The sequence below is a fragment of the Podarcis gaigeae genome (assembly GCF_964106915.1).
Source record: "Podarcis gaigeae genome assembly, chromosome: 9".
NCBI classification, from domain to species: domain Eukaryota; kingdom Metazoa; phylum Chordata; class Lepidosauria; order Squamata; family Lacertidae; genus Podarcis; species Podarcis gaigeae.
Window position 1 is genome coordinate 2,821,920 of NC_139685.1, and position 14,892 is coordinate 2,836,811.

Sequence of the window (14,892 nt, forward strand, 5' to 3'; positions counted from 1 at the left end):
CAGGTGTTGCGATGCAGTGCATGGGAAACCTGCAATGGTGTGTGTGTGTGTGTGAGTGCTGGTTCTGCCAGTGTCGCCATCCCACTCGTGACAGTGAAGCAGTGCACCTCTTGTGAGGCTTCTCACACATCCTGTAACTTGGAAAAGTGATATCCCTGCAAAGAAGGGAAATAAGGGGGTCATGCACAACAAATAGTCACATCCATTGCCCAAATCTTGGAAAGTTCCCATGAATCAGGGAATTAGCACCGTGGCAGAGGAATGACTTAAATAATGCCCTTTCTCTGCACCTGTCACGTTACATCCCATAGGAGACTGTTTTAATGATGTGCTGCCATCTGGTGGGCAAATGTGATTCAGTTTAATTCTGCATATTGTTTGCCTAGTACAGTGGTACCTCGGTTTAAGAAAAGTCCAGTTTAAGAACGATTTGGTTTACAAACTCCGCAAAGCCGAAAATAGTGTCTTGGTTTGAGAACTTTACCTTGGTGTAAGAATGGAATCCGAATGGTGGAAGGGCACCGGTGGTGGGAGGCCTCATTAGGGAAAGCACACCTCAGTTTAAGAATGGTTTTCGTTTAAGAACGGACTTCCGGAACGGATTAAGTTCATAAACCGAGGTACCACTGTATATCATTGCGTTTTGGAATTTTCCAAGATGACTGTCTAATATGTGCCCCAACCATTATTGTCATTATGTTTCTTACCTGCCTTTCACATGAAGGTCCCAGGCAGGTACAACAATATAAAATGCACCATTCATTCAATATATTTGTCCGGAAAATCTTTATTTTGCAGTATTACTGAAACACAGGGAGTATATTGGCATTTGATGTATTATATTCCCAACATTTATTATTTGCCCCTGGATATATTTGGTTTAGCCTAGTCCAAGTGCCAACAAAATAGAAATTTACAAAACATTATTTAAGAGTAGTACTAAAACTTTGCTGTGGGACAGTGTGCCACCTCCACTGACAGCTGTAATCTCACAGTTCAGGTTTTCTTCCCATTTAGTTTGATGTGCAGTAGCAGAAACATCACAGCTCATAGAAAGTCCATGCCCTTTACTCAGTAACTTTGATCTGCTTTACCAGGTTTTCCACATCTGTAGCATCCCACAATGGGCAATATTTTGTCATTAAGCAATTAGCTATATTTCTTAATTGTAAATATTGAAAAATTGTGGACATGGCCCTCCTATTTCACTGCTTATTTTGTTACAGGATTTAAAATACTTGTTTTTGAAAATACTCCTTATCTCAACTAACCCATAACTGCACCATGATTTCAGATGGCCTAATATAGTCTTGTCTTCCATTTCCTCGTTTCTGGTAAACTGACGTTATTTCCACTTTGCATTGACCAGAAATGTGGCACAATCTGAGGGAAGGGAGGGGTGAGTCCAGGGCAAGGCAGAGACAGTGGCCAATCGCTGCGAAGATTGCCTTTTCATTTAGGGGACTGGGCTGGTAGGACTTCCCCTTTCCATCTTGGAAGTTCCTTTTTCACTTCAGCTCTTGTGGAGCTTTCCAAATGAAGACGTACTGAAAGAACAAAGACTTCCTAATATGACACCTCATGGGAGGGAGAGTTAGAAACCCCTTGCTTTAGTCGAGCTTTCATTTGTAACCTGTTCTCCAAACCAAATGCAAATCCCTTTCCACCAGTTACACCTTAAGCTTTGAAAAGGACTCTTCCAATGACATCAGAGGTCACCTATGCTGAAGTGAGGTTCAAGAACAACGGGCCTTCATCTGCTGAACCCAAAGGTAATGATCTGCCGGTGGGGTGCAAGGGTGTGTGTGCTGGGGTGTCAGCAACCAAAACGAGCCCCTGGGCGCTTCTTCCTCAGTTGTGTTGTTTTAGGACAGCTGGGCTATAGAATACCTTTTCAGTTTTCTGATCTTCTGTTCTATTTAAATTCGGAGCAGGCAGAATTCAGACAAGTGTATACTTTTTTAGTATGGAAACCTAGCAGTGGGGAAACATTGCTGGCTGTTAGAAAATATGGCAGCAGTCTTACAATCTATTTTTTAATTACAAAAAATGCTTATTACAAGATTGAACCACTCCATAGGACCAAAATAATTCTTTCTTGCATCCAACCAACCAACCAACCAACCAACCAACCAACCAACCAACCTGTAAACCCAGGGGTTGGCAACCTAAGGCCCATGGGCCACAAGTGACCCACGGGGGTCGTTTAACCAGCCCATGAGCCACCCACGAACCGAGCCACCTGCTTGGCGAGTCCCTGTGTGCTGCGCTAAACCGACGCAGCACGGGGACTTGCTTCCATGGCGCCAGAAGCCGTGTCGATGCAGACGCTGGAAATCACGGACGCACGCACAATCCAGCCCATGGAGGGATCTCGGCCCAGGCGAGGTAAACCTTGCTGACCCCTGTGTAATCCCATTACTCTCTTGGGATATGTGGGAATTTGCCAGTTGGAGGAAACAGTACAGCCTGGATCAGAATAGTGCAGCTTCCTTTGTCAGAGATGAACAAACACACAGAGAAACTTGAGGAAGGGAGGTGCATTTATATTTTTGCCACTTGGTTGCCATCCATTCCTTTCTGATAAATGTGAGATTAGAAAATGCTTAAGAAGTAAGATGGAGACCTTCAGGTGTGCCTCACTTTAATGGTCTCTGATAGATTATTATTACTAGCTGGTGTCGTTATTTCTTAAATTTACACTTCAGACTTAATGATCTCAGCAGAGCTTTCAAGACAACTTGCAAAATAAAAATCCATAAACAAGCCCGATCAAAATTGGTTAGGATTGTATGCCATCTGCTCTTCACTGACCTCTGCTGGCCGATGGAAAGGGGGTGCTTCATCGTGGAAGAGACCCTAGAGTTGCCTGGGCAGGCACCATCGGATCTTTCATACGCAGTAGAGAGCAGAAAGCTACAAAACTGGGTGCTTCAAAGCAGGATTCAAAGTATGTGCTAGATCCTCAGCTACATCATCCTGGAGCTAGAGTAGCAAAAAGTTCTAGCAAAATCCTCCCTCCCTGCCAGTTTTCTGCCCTGGCTGGTGGGAGCCATCGAGGGTCTGAGCTGCAGCACTCAATCTTTCAGACTGCCCCCCTGCCAGACCCCATGTAGAAGTGCCTTCCTCCACGTCTAAAAACACATCACAGAGGTTCTAGACGATGGACTAGGGGTTCTAGGCTAGTCCCCTAAATGTTTCCCTGGCACCTCCTTCCCAAAGCCCAGGAGGCTTCTGCCCAGGTTAGGGAGGGAAGCGCGATGCTCATGTGCACGATATCCCACCCCCCCCCCGGCAAATATCCCTTATAAGCTGGTGCCTCTGGCCCTAACTGCTCCCCTATGAAAAATTTCACCCCACACCACTGATTCTCGAGTATCCAGGTCTTAATCAATCTCCTAAGAGCTCAAAGGGCATGGTCATGGCAGGCTTTCTGAAGGAGCGATTCTCCAAAGAGGACTCTGCCAAAGGGATATGTGGAAAAAGTGGACAGGAATAAGTTTTCCTCCATCTCTAACAATACCAGAACTCAAGGTCATCTTTAGGAAGCTGGCTGGTACGAGGTTTGGGGCAGACAAGAGTGTACTTCTGCACAAAGTGCATGGCTGAAGTATGGAAGTCACGAGCACTCGGTGGAGAAGTAAGACAAATTCACAATGGTAAAGGCCATGTTATCATATTCAAACTGGGAAAGTGACCTCCATTGAAAGGTGTGACGGCCATGTTTGAGTCTGCTGCTGAGTACTAGTCTGGGGAACACGAGGGGGGAGAGCGCTGTTGGCGTCTGGCTGTTCTGGCCTCTGTGGGAAATGGCTGCTGGACGAGGTGGTCTCTTTCTTCCACCTCATGTTCGTATGCTTGTCCATAAAAGTATGGCACTTAAAAACCATTCTTGGGATTTCCATCTGGAGACACGTAACCTTCAAGAAGGTGGCACAAGGAGCCATTTCCTTTTAGAGCATTCATCAAGCAGACTAGAGAAGGTGCAACTTAACTGGCAAGCATCAAGCAAAAAATGGCTCCAAAGGCAAAAACAGGAATGGTGCACATCTGTTCTGGACTGAGAAATGAACAAAAGGCTATTTTTGCCCCAAAAGCCCCACTTCCCCAATATTCCACACACACGAATGTGCATGTCAGCTTTTTTGCACACCAGCATTCCACAAATTTCTGGCTGCCAAGCAGACTCAACTTGCATGATGTTCTAATGCCCAGCAGAATTATAGTTAATGGGGAAATACACTCAGAAACCAATTTGCATAAGTGGCTTATAGAGAATTTGTAATCTTCCCCAAAAATCTGCAGGCAGTGGATTTTTCAAAAATGATTCATAGTCACAAGGCATTTGTGTATATGAGAAGTGCAGAGCAGGCACATAAGAAGCTATTTTAGACAGTCATGTCATTGGCCTGTCTAGTTCAGTAGCCAGTGTGGGGGCCCCAGATGTTCTGAACCCCCTGTTCTCATCATCCCCAGCCGACTGTCTTCCCCATGGCCCGAGGACGGAGGCTGCAGCATAATGGGGAGGGTCCCTCTGCTCTAGACCATCTGTGCTGTTCTAGACCATCTGTGCTGACTGGCAGTGATATTCCAGATTTCACAGCCCTAAATGGAAATGTCAGGGATCGAACCTGGGATTTTTGCCTGCAAAATATGTCCTCTACTACTAAGGCATGGTCCTAAGTCATTGCTACTGAGTCATTATGTCCCCCAAGCAACAGAGAGTCTTGTTGCACTTTACAGACGGCTGTTGGCATATGGTTTCTAGTGCACAGAACTAGCTTTCCCATAGGTCATTATTCTTCAGCCAGTGTGACTGCGAGTGCAACAGTGATGCAACAGCATGATTAGACATTTTAAGGGTTAACTAGCTTGCGCTGAGTGCATTTGAGTAAGTACCCTTCTTTACCTTTGTAATGGTGACATTTTCACTTTTCAGCATCTTCAGGAAGCGAAAAACCACTTAGTACCTTCCAGAAATGCAAGCCCTGGTTTCCGTGGGTGGTGTCAGGGTTTTTGATGTTGCTCTCTGCCATCCTTCTTGTTTTCATCATTGGTGAGTAAAAAGCAAACTGAACTTAAGAGAAAGGGAAAGATTCTGCTAAATGGTTGTGTAAAATTTCTGAGTAAAGCAGGGAGAAATAAAGCCTGCTAGATGTAAGTAGACTTAGTAGGTGTTCTCTCCCTTTAGCAGAGAGTATGACAGAACCTAAAAGCTCTCCAGTTGACAAATGCCCTTCAAATTGATGAAGTTTGGATTGGACATGTTGTGATGAGGGGTGCACTAACATAATTAAACAGAATCCTCATTCATATTCACTCACTGTTTCCCATCCATTCAGGTAAAAAAAAAAATCTGGCACCAAAAGCTTTGACAGATAACTTGCTCTCTTGACAAAGGGAAGTCACTGGTTTGGTTGAGGATACAGTGAATGCATCATTATGTGAGGGAGTGGTGCCTGCTAATCTTAAATAATCAGTACAGTGGTACCTCGGGTTAAGAACTTAATTCGTTTTGGAGGTCCGTTCTTAAACTGAAACTGTTCTTAACTTGAGGTACCACTTTAGCTAATGGGGCCTCCTGCTGCTGCCACTCCGCCACCGTGTGATTTCTGTTCTCATCCTGAGGCAAAGTTCTTAACCCGAGGTACTCTTTCTGGGTTAGCGGAGTCTGTAACCTGAAGCACCTGTAACCTGAGGTACCACTGTAGTTTTTAGTGAACTAGGCAGTGGCAGCTGATCTGGCATTTTTGAAGATGTCCATCCATTCAGGAGTTACTACAGAGGTGCCCAATGCCAGACTGTTCAGGGGGTTCATCACAGTGTTAACACCTCCTTCTGCAGCCGAGCCTTTTTTCTTGGACTCTGCAGTATTATATGCTCCTGCTGTTCATTCCCTTCTCCCAGTTATCCTCAAAGGAAGTCCAAAGAAGGGATTCCTCAAAAGCCAGTTTCAGAAATCAACAGAATGGAATTGCCTCCTGAAGAGACCTGAAGGAAAAGGTGAGTCACTATGAATTAGAGGATCTGATGGGCAACAAAGAAAGCCACCTTAGTATGTGACTAAAGGTTAGGCGCTTTAAAATAAAAAGTAGAGAGCCACCCCTATTTAAAGGAGCCCCTTAAAAGCAGGAATTGATCCAGAATTGCAGTTGGAATAGTTTGCAAAAAAGTTTTTTTTAATATATAAGTGTTTTCTTTTTAAAACAACAACAATAGCAGCAGCAACAACAACAACATTTAAATGTGTCTCACATAAAAATTCCTGAGTGTATTTGCCTTGATCCACTCCAGAGGGGCTAATATGTCTGCAAATTTTATTCACTTCTGCCAAAAGAAAAAAGTTGCATATTCTCCCATAATAAATGTGGTGGTGATAAAACAACACTTCATTTTTTTTACTGTGTACTGTTGAGTACCCCCAGAAAAAAGCACTGGTTCCAGTGTTTTGAGAACCACATAACACAAGTGGGAGCTGCAAGGAAATGCTGCAATGTGGCATCGTCCTCTTCAGGATTCTAGGCAGCTGGCCATGCCCTTTCCCCAAATACTCCATTCCACCTACTTCCCAGTTTTCCACCCATTCTCCCAGACAGTCAGCATTCCATGCCTGCTGAACTGTTTCTGATTCACTCTTGATCCCTGACTTAGTTTTTTCTGATCATTTTTTGCAGTTCTGCAAATCTGGAGGTTCCCTTAAGCCTCCTTGGGGAGCATTGCATTGGCTCTGCCACAGCATTCACGGGGCCTTGTCCTTCCCCAGTCTCCCTCTTGGTAAGCAGCAGCAATGTGCTGGTTCCAGCTGCACTTAGTTTGAAAAATAAAGCATTGCTGAGCTCTAGCCTGAGCTTGAATCCTTCACTATTCTTTGCTGCTGAGTGCTGCTTGCTCCTCAACCTTGCCTCCTAGTTCAGGCTGGAATTGTTGTTTGTTCATGACTGCTGGTTTGCCCTATCACTTCTGGGTCCCAGCTTCTAGCTCTCCTCAGACTGCTGCCCACAGTTCAGCCCTGGTAGCAGGAAATGGAGTTCCCTTGCTTGTGCGTCTGACCAGTAAAAGCTCCTCCACAGTGTGTGTCTCATTTACCATTTCTTTTCATGATACACATTGCCTTAACTGCTACCGCATGCAGTTCAGGTTTTTTCCTTTAGTTTTTAAAGCCCTAAACAACTTGGGAACTGGTTACCCAAGGACTGTGTCATACCACTCTCCTCGGCTGGGTATTGCTAAGAGTATCACTTGCCCCAGGGATGTGCTTAATATGCATGTACTAGAAACCAGGTTTTTAGGATTGCAGCTCCAGCCCTCTGGAGTCAGTTAACAACTGAAATTAGACAAGTGCCTACTTAGACCCTGTGTGACCCAGTAGTTTTATGGAATATTGATAGTACTATTGCTTTTAGTTTACTGAGTCTGTCATCTTTTTTGTTTTGTCTTATTGAGCACTGCTTTGGCCACTTTTGGTTGTGAAATATAATAATAATAATAATAATAATAATAATAATAATAATAATAATACCCCGCCCATCTGACTGGGTTGCCCCAGCTACCCTGGGGTGAATTTGGGGTTCACAAAGCCTGCCAGGTTAGGACTATATCCCCACTGAAAACCCCGTTTGAAATCTGAATTATAGTGCCTATCTGAACATGTGAATTCCTGCTGGTGAGTCAACCCTTGGAACAACTAAGAAATAAAAATGTAGACTTAACTCCAAGCTGCTTCCCTCACTTATGGGACTTGTCTGTTGATGTAAACAATGACACATGAGCCCGGAAATCGCTGCTGCAACCTGTGCAATTTCCCAGGCTTCAAAAGGGGAACTCTAGAAGGCTGAATGTTGTCGCGTAGCTTTCAGCTGAGGTCAAGTGCCCACTATCTTAATAGCAGTAAATGATATGGTGTAGTGGTTAGAGCCTAACCTACCTCACATGGTTGTGGTGGGGATTAGAGGGTGGGGAGAACACTGTACGCCACCTTGAGCTCCTTTATGCAAAAAGAAGAACAAATGATGGTTCACCAAAGGGAAAGGTGAGTTGAGTGTGCACACTGTGAGCAGCACTCTTTGCACCCCTTTAAATTCTGCATGTCCACTTATTTTCTGAGCCTTCCCTGTGCATATTTTTGAAACAAAATAAAGGATGCGCAATACTACAAATGGAACGTGCAACTTAAAAAGTGGGACAACTTAACAGAATGTGATGAAAAATAGCAAAAGAAAGATCTGGAAAAGGGCTGGGAGTGAGTGGGAGAGACCTGTTTCCAGTTGCAACAACATTTCAGGTTGCTTCTTGTTGTCTCTGCTTTCCTTACAGAACCACAGCTGTCATGCTGCATGGGGGACCTAGAGCAATTTGGATCCAGCTGCTACTATTTCTCCAAAGATGAAAGGACCTGGAACAAGAGCAGGGCAGAATGCATGAAGAAGGGCTTCGACCTGGTGATTATAAATTCAGAAGCTGAGCAGGTGAGCTCAGTGGCATAGCATGGGGATGGCCTCAGGCGCAGAATTGTTAGGGGCGCAAAATGTCAACGCCCAGTGCTGCCTCAATGGGCACTGCTGAGAACAGCTTCTCCATGTGAACCAGGAAGTGACCTCTCCAGACAATAGAACAACTCTTCTTTTCTTATCACTGCTGCTGCTATCTCCTGTGTGATGTGGATGCTTTTAGGAAGTTGCATGCGCATGCGCCGTCCATTTCCCTCCCTCTCCCACTCCATGTGGTGCTGGGTGAGCTACCGTAGGTCAGCCTTCCCAACCTGGTGCCCTCCAACATGACCGTTGGGCAGGGATGATGGGAGCCATCCAACAACAACGGAAGGGTTCCAGGCTGGGGAAGCTTGTGCTGCATTTATCATGCCTGGAAGCAGAATGTTAGAAGAAGAAGCATTTCTGTCTCCCACCACTCAGCTGTATTTGTGGTCTTTAGTTGCACTGGTGTTTACATGCTACGACAGGCAGCCTTGGGTTTGGGGTTTGTTTGACACAAAAGGATCCCCAAAGATCTCTGCTCCACAAAGACAGCTAACCTGTATAGACTGCTCTGTGATTTTAATTAACTGAAAGTTTGTTAGTCAAATTTGAAGCTTTCCTTGTTGGGTCGAATTGCAGCTATAAAGATGAGTGTATTGCCTAGCCTAGAATATTGTTTTTGTTTCAAACGTTGCAAATTGTGGACAAGATGGATTGTTTCAAAAAGTGGCAGAAAGATATTTCTAGATTTGTCTGGCAGGGCAAGAAGCCCAGAATAAAATTTAAGATATTAACTGATGCAAAGGAAAGGGGTGGTTTTGCCCTGCCAGACTTTAAACTTTACTATGAATCAGCAGCATTCTGCTGGTTGAAAGACTGGCTGCTTCTTGAGAACACAGACATTTTGGATTTAGAAGGTTTTAACAATGTTTTTGGGTGGCATGCATATTTGTGGTACGACAAGGTTAAAGCACATAAAGCATTTAAAAACCATATTGTCAGGAAAGCATTGTTTAATGTTTGGATAAGATATAAGGATTTATTGGAAAATAAAACCCCAAGGTTGTTGTCACCAATGGAAGCAAAAGCTCAGAAAAAGCTCAATATGGAGGCCAAATGGCTGAAATATTGGGAAATCTTGGAACAAGAGGGAGATAGACTGAAACTGCAGAGTTTTGAGAAACTAAAAAACAAAGTGTGAGATTGGCTTCATTATTATCAGATAATGGAGGTATATAATTTGGACAAGAAAATTGGCTTCCAGGTGGAAAAATCAAAATTAGAGACAGAACTGTTAGAACCCAAAACTAAGATTTTGTCAAAGATGTATAACTTGCTGCTGAAATGGAATACTCAGGATGAAACGGTGAAGTCTGCTATGATTAAATGGGCACAAGATGTTGGACATAACATTATGTTTGCTGACTGGGAACAGTTGTGGACCACAGGTACGAAATTTACGGCATGTAATGCCTTAAGAGAGAATATTATGAAAATGATTTACAGGTGGTACATGACCCCAGTCAAGCTAGCAAAAATCTATCATTTGCCCGATAATAAATGTTGGAAATGTAAAGAAACTGAGGGTACATTCTTTCACCTTTGGTGGATGTGCCCAAGGATTAAGGCTTTCTGGGAAATGATCTATAATGAAATGAAAAAGGTATTTAAATATACCTTTCTGAAGAAACCTGAGGCCTTTCTCCTGGGCATGGTCGGCCAATTGGTGCCAAAGGACAGAACTTTTTTTATGTATGCTACAACAGCAGCAAGAATACTCATCGCAAAGCATTGGAAGACACAAGATCTACCCACCCTGGAAGAATGGCAGATGAAGGTGATAGACTATATGGGTCTGGCAGAAATGACCGGCAGAATCCGAGACCAGGGAGAAGAGTCGGCGGAAGAAGATTGGAAGAAATTTAAAGATTATCTTCAGAAATATTGCAAAATTAAGGAATGTTAGAATGATGTTGGATAGAAATTAAGTGGTTTCCAGCTGTAATGTTTTAAGAGATATGAAAAATAAGATTTGGGAATAAGCAAAATTAATGGCGAGAATTAATAATTTGCTGAGTTAATAATTTGAACTGGAATATAAGGAAGGGAGGTATGAGGAGGTCTGGAAAATAAGTTAAAAGAAAATAAATAAATGGAAATTTTATGTGTTTTTATTTTTTCTGTTTTTTGTATTTTATGTATTATGTATTTTTGTTGTTTTTTCTTTTTGTTTTACAATGTATTTCTTTTGAAAAAGTTTAATAAATATTTATATATATAAAAAATAATTAACTGAAAGTTTGGTTCACATTTTTGTGCAGGGTTTTCTTACAAACCATACCCAGAACAGTCAAGTCGAAAATTTTTGTATCGGTCTCACAAATCAGAAGGGAACAGATCAATGGCTTTGGGTGGATGAGACTCCTCTTGACCCCATGCTAATGTGAGTAATACTTACATAGTAATAGTTATATTTAGCATTTATATTGTGCTTTTCAAATGTGCTTCATAGGCACATTGCAGATTGGGATGGCAGCTGAGGTTGAGCAAATACTGCTTTGTGTTGCAGAAGGCCAGGTGTGCCAGCTTGGCCCTGTGACTGTGGGTGCCCAGCGCCATGGGTGTCATGCAGCGTTTATGGCCCTGGCACTGAAATGTGTGAGTGCCTGGCCCCTTCATGGGGAATTTTCTGGGTGCTCGCGCAACCAGGGTCCCAGGGGTTTGGCAGGGAATTTCAAACTCTCCGTATTTCCTCTCACCAAACAGTCTAGGGATAGCACTGTGACAGAACCCTTGTTCTTCTTTATTTTGGTAGTTCACAGCATTCTGGAGTGAATACTTTTTACAAAGTTAGGTGCTAGGGTTTGCTTTCATGTGCAGGAGCTCCAATCAAATCCAATATTATGTGTGTCTTCACAAAAGGCCAAAAAAGGAACATATTTTCATTTGTGGTGAGAGTGCCCTCGGTCTCAGATGTTCTGGTTTAATTTTTGTTGTTGTTGAAATAAGGAATATTCTTAGAGTACCTGTTCAAGCTATACCTCAAATGGTACTATTACCGATATTTGAAGGTAGAAAAATTCAGAAATAAAACTATTTACTTTGTTTTACTAGTGGCAGCATGTGGTACTATAGAAGATATTAGAGGAATGGGACATTGGAAAATGGTGGGATAATGTTTGGAGAACAGCTATACAGGAAAAATTTACATGGCGTGTTAGATTATTGTCTGGTAGGATTAAGCCAGAAAGCTTGGAGAGATCTTCTTGAATGTACCAAGAGGGCACAGCTGCCACACTCCTTGACAGCAGCTTCAGCATATATGTGGAGTATGTGGAAATGGTAGGATTTTTGTAGAGTTATATTGATAATTTTATGTGTCCCAGTTTCCCCATCTTTTTAGCTCATTTCCTATGTTTATATTCTTTCTGTGACATATAAGATACACTAGTCATCTATATTATTTACATCTACTGTCCATCCAAACATTATTCACCATTTCTCCCCAACTGTGCCTTATTGTTTTCTAAACTATGTGACTTTTTAAAAGGCAAATAGAGATTTGGTGGGGTGAGGGGGATTGGTGCAATGCGTGGCAGAGCTATATACCTATTTTTCTTTGCCGCCACCACCAACGTAGCTATAAACAAGAAATCTACAATCCTGTCACAATATATAAGTAAAAATATATTAGAGGATTAAATAAAAAACATATTCACCAGCGCTGGTGTCCCTGGTAGCAATTAGAGAGGCAGCCTGAAGTCATTCAGACTCCAGTCAACCTTCTCCAAATTCAGGCAGAGCCAGGTCTATGAGAATATCTTGAGGAAAGTATTTTCTTATTCCATGAGAAGCATATTTACATTGTTATTTTCCTTGGATATGTCATGCTTGTTCAGCATGATCTTTCTTTGGGGTGCTAAGTCCAAAACATCATTTTTTGTGCTTCTATTATCTGTTTGTTGTTGTTCTCCATCTTGGCGTCTGAAAACTAAACTCTCAAACGGCTCCATTTCTGCCCTTTACTTGTTCGTTGGAGACCTCTTTGATTTCTGAGAACCCAAAGTTTAATGAGCCTTGGGTATGCCTTGTGCTATTTGGACCGATGTACAGGGCTTGTCTATTAAATCCTAGCTTTGCATCCTTCTTTCATTAATTTTCTTCTCTTTCAGGTTCTGGAGAAGCAAGGAACCTAGTAATGTTGATGAAAACTGTGTTGTCATGCATATAGGTAAAGGAAAAGGCAATAAGATGAAGAATAACTGGAATGATGTCCAGTGTTTAGTGGACAGTCATCATTATGTTTGTGAAACAAATACAGTATCTTTTCCCATTTAAAGGGTGAACTAGAGCCAAAAGAACACTTCAGACTATTAATCATGGGCCCCCTGACTGGACAGACTAAATCCATTCTGAGCATGGGCTCCACATGAGAAAGGTGTGCATTCTTCTTCCACAACTGTGCTCCAAAAGAAATGTAATGTATAGAAATTTTCAAATGATAGGGAGAATCCAAAGTTCAGTAGAAAGTGATTAATATGTAGCCATAGCATGTAGCTCCAGCCCTAACCACATCTTCTCAGAAGTAAGGTCCATTGAATTCAATGAGATTTACCACTAGGTAAGTGGGGTAAAGCGGTGGGAGTTTCTGAGCGCTTGCCTAGGGTTCGTGTTTCCTTTGGAAATGAGGCACAGCAGAGACTGTGGTGTCTTTAGGATCTATGGTTTATTTACACACACACACACATATATATATTTTAATAAATATTTATTAAGATTTTTTGTAAAAAAAAATACATAGATAATAAACAACATTGCTTATATCATAACAAAATTTCATAACTTGTTTAGACTTCCTCACGTCTCCTGCTCCCACTTACATTGTTGAGAAGTTTTTTCAAGCAAATTATCATCTTGTTTACAATCTTATATCCACTCATTTAAGTATAGTCTAACAATTCTCCAAAAAGTTTGTATTTTCCTTGATCTCACTTATCATCAAATTCCAATCTAATTTAGTGGTGGCCAATTATTTATGATCAAGCATCCTTCTTAACATTCAACCAAATTACAATATTTTTGTAAATAAGTCTTAAATTTCTTCCAATCTTCTTCAATCCTTTCTTCTCCCAGGTCTCGGGTTCTGCCAGTCATCTCCGCCAGTTGCATATAGTCTATCAGCTGCATCTGCCACTCTTCCAGTGTGGGTAGATCTTGAGTCTTCCAATTCTTGGCAATGAGTATCCTTGCTGCTGTTGTTGCATACATAAAGAATGTTCGGTCCTTCTTTAACACCCCCTGGCTGACAATACCCAGGAGGAAGGCCTCTGGTTTCTTAGTGAAGGTATACTTAAATACCTTTTTCAACTCGTTATATATCATTTCCCAGAAGGCCTTCACTTTAGGGCAAGTCCACCAGAGGTGAAAGAATGTTCCTTCATTTTCTTTACATTTCCAACATTTATTATGTTGGAAAATGTTGGAGTAATAAATAATATTTACACATATATAGAACCTGAGCCTGCAATGGAGGGGCTCCCAGCTTTACACTCTAAGAGGGTTTTGCTTCTCACATAGATGCAGCCCTGGTTTCAAACAGACACGGCCATTCTGCTTGTTGCCCTGAAACTTACCTAGTTCCCCCACCCACACAACTCCTGACTCCCAGGCAGCCGCCTAGCTGGCTTCTCCGTTGCATCACTGCTTGCCGACTGAAAAACCTTTCCCCCTTCAATCCTGAAACACTACCACTTCTGCCTTTTTCTCCGCTAACTAACACAGAGTTCACCCCTCTGCCATCTTTGCTACTGGCTCATCAGCCTGCCTTTGTTCCCTGCTGATGGCCCCCCTTCTCCCACGCAATTTCTTGTGCAAGGAAAAACTGATTTGGCCTGTACTTTGGCGCTGCTAAACTCAATACCTGGCAGCCCATCTTAATGCTCCGAGCATTGATTAAACTCCAACACCCACTAGTCCCAGGAATTCAGGGGAGTCAAGGTGCCCACAAACGCATAACAATATTAAAAGATATAAAGATACTGAGCCTGTGATGGAGGGGCTCACTGCATTAGCACCCCGAGAGGGTCTTGCTTCTCCCAGAGCCACAGCCTTGGATTCCAGCAGAAATCAGGCCTGGCTCTGCCCAGCCTGCAGCCTGCCATCTTCTATCTTCTAGCTCACCTAACTCCACTCTCAACTCTGAGCTTCGTCTTCTAACTACTGGTGAGTGAGTGAGTGAGTGAGTGAATGAATGAATCTTTATTTGCGTTAGCCATTGGCCATAGTAATAAAAAAGCATTACTATGTACACAAAACACAATAAAAGTCAATTATAATAAAACACAATTTAGGGTCCTGAATCATCAGTCAAACAGTGGATCTTATTCTGATTGCCCCTGCTAAAAACCTTGCAACCTTTGCT

At 42.5% G+C, this 14,892-nt stretch overlaps 2 protein-coding genes across 2 annotated transcripts in view; one reads left to right on the forward strand and one right to left on the reverse strand.

The window, feature by feature from the left end:
• C3AR1 (complement C3a receptor 1) overlaps positions 1-14,892 on the reverse strand; it is a 330,535-nt gene that overhangs the window by 29,317 nt on the left and 286,326 nt on the right. The gene's annotated exons all lie outside the window — the stretch shown is intronic.
• CLEC4A (C-type lectin domain family 4 member A) lies at positions 1,217-12,810 on the forward strand. The gene is made up of 6 exons (XM_083698467.1): positions 1,217-1,772; positions 4,940-5,056; positions 5,908-6,003; positions 8,314-8,465; positions 10,793-10,914; positions 12,644-12,810. Exons 1-6 carry the CDS (start codon positions 1,703-1,705, stop codon positions 12,807-12,809), a joined length of 723 nt encoding a protein of 240 aa, XP_083554593.1. The 5' UTR covers positions 1,217-1,702; the 3' UTR covers position 12,810.

Excerpts from the sequence above, each read along its gene's own strand:
- CLEC4A (XM_083698467.1), top strand. The coding sequence starts at position 1,703 with ATGACATCAGAGGTCACCTATGCTGAAGTGAGGTTCAAGAACAACGGG. Across the intron at positions 1,773-4,939 it reads TTCATCTGCTGAACCCAAAG|CATCTTCAGGAAGCGAAAAA; the intron begins GTAATGATCTGC and ends TTCACTTTTCAG. Across the intron at positions 10,915-12,643 it reads CCTCTTGACCCCATGCTAAT|GTTCTGGAGAAGCAAGGAAC; the intron begins GTGAGTAATACT and ends CTTCTCTTTCAG.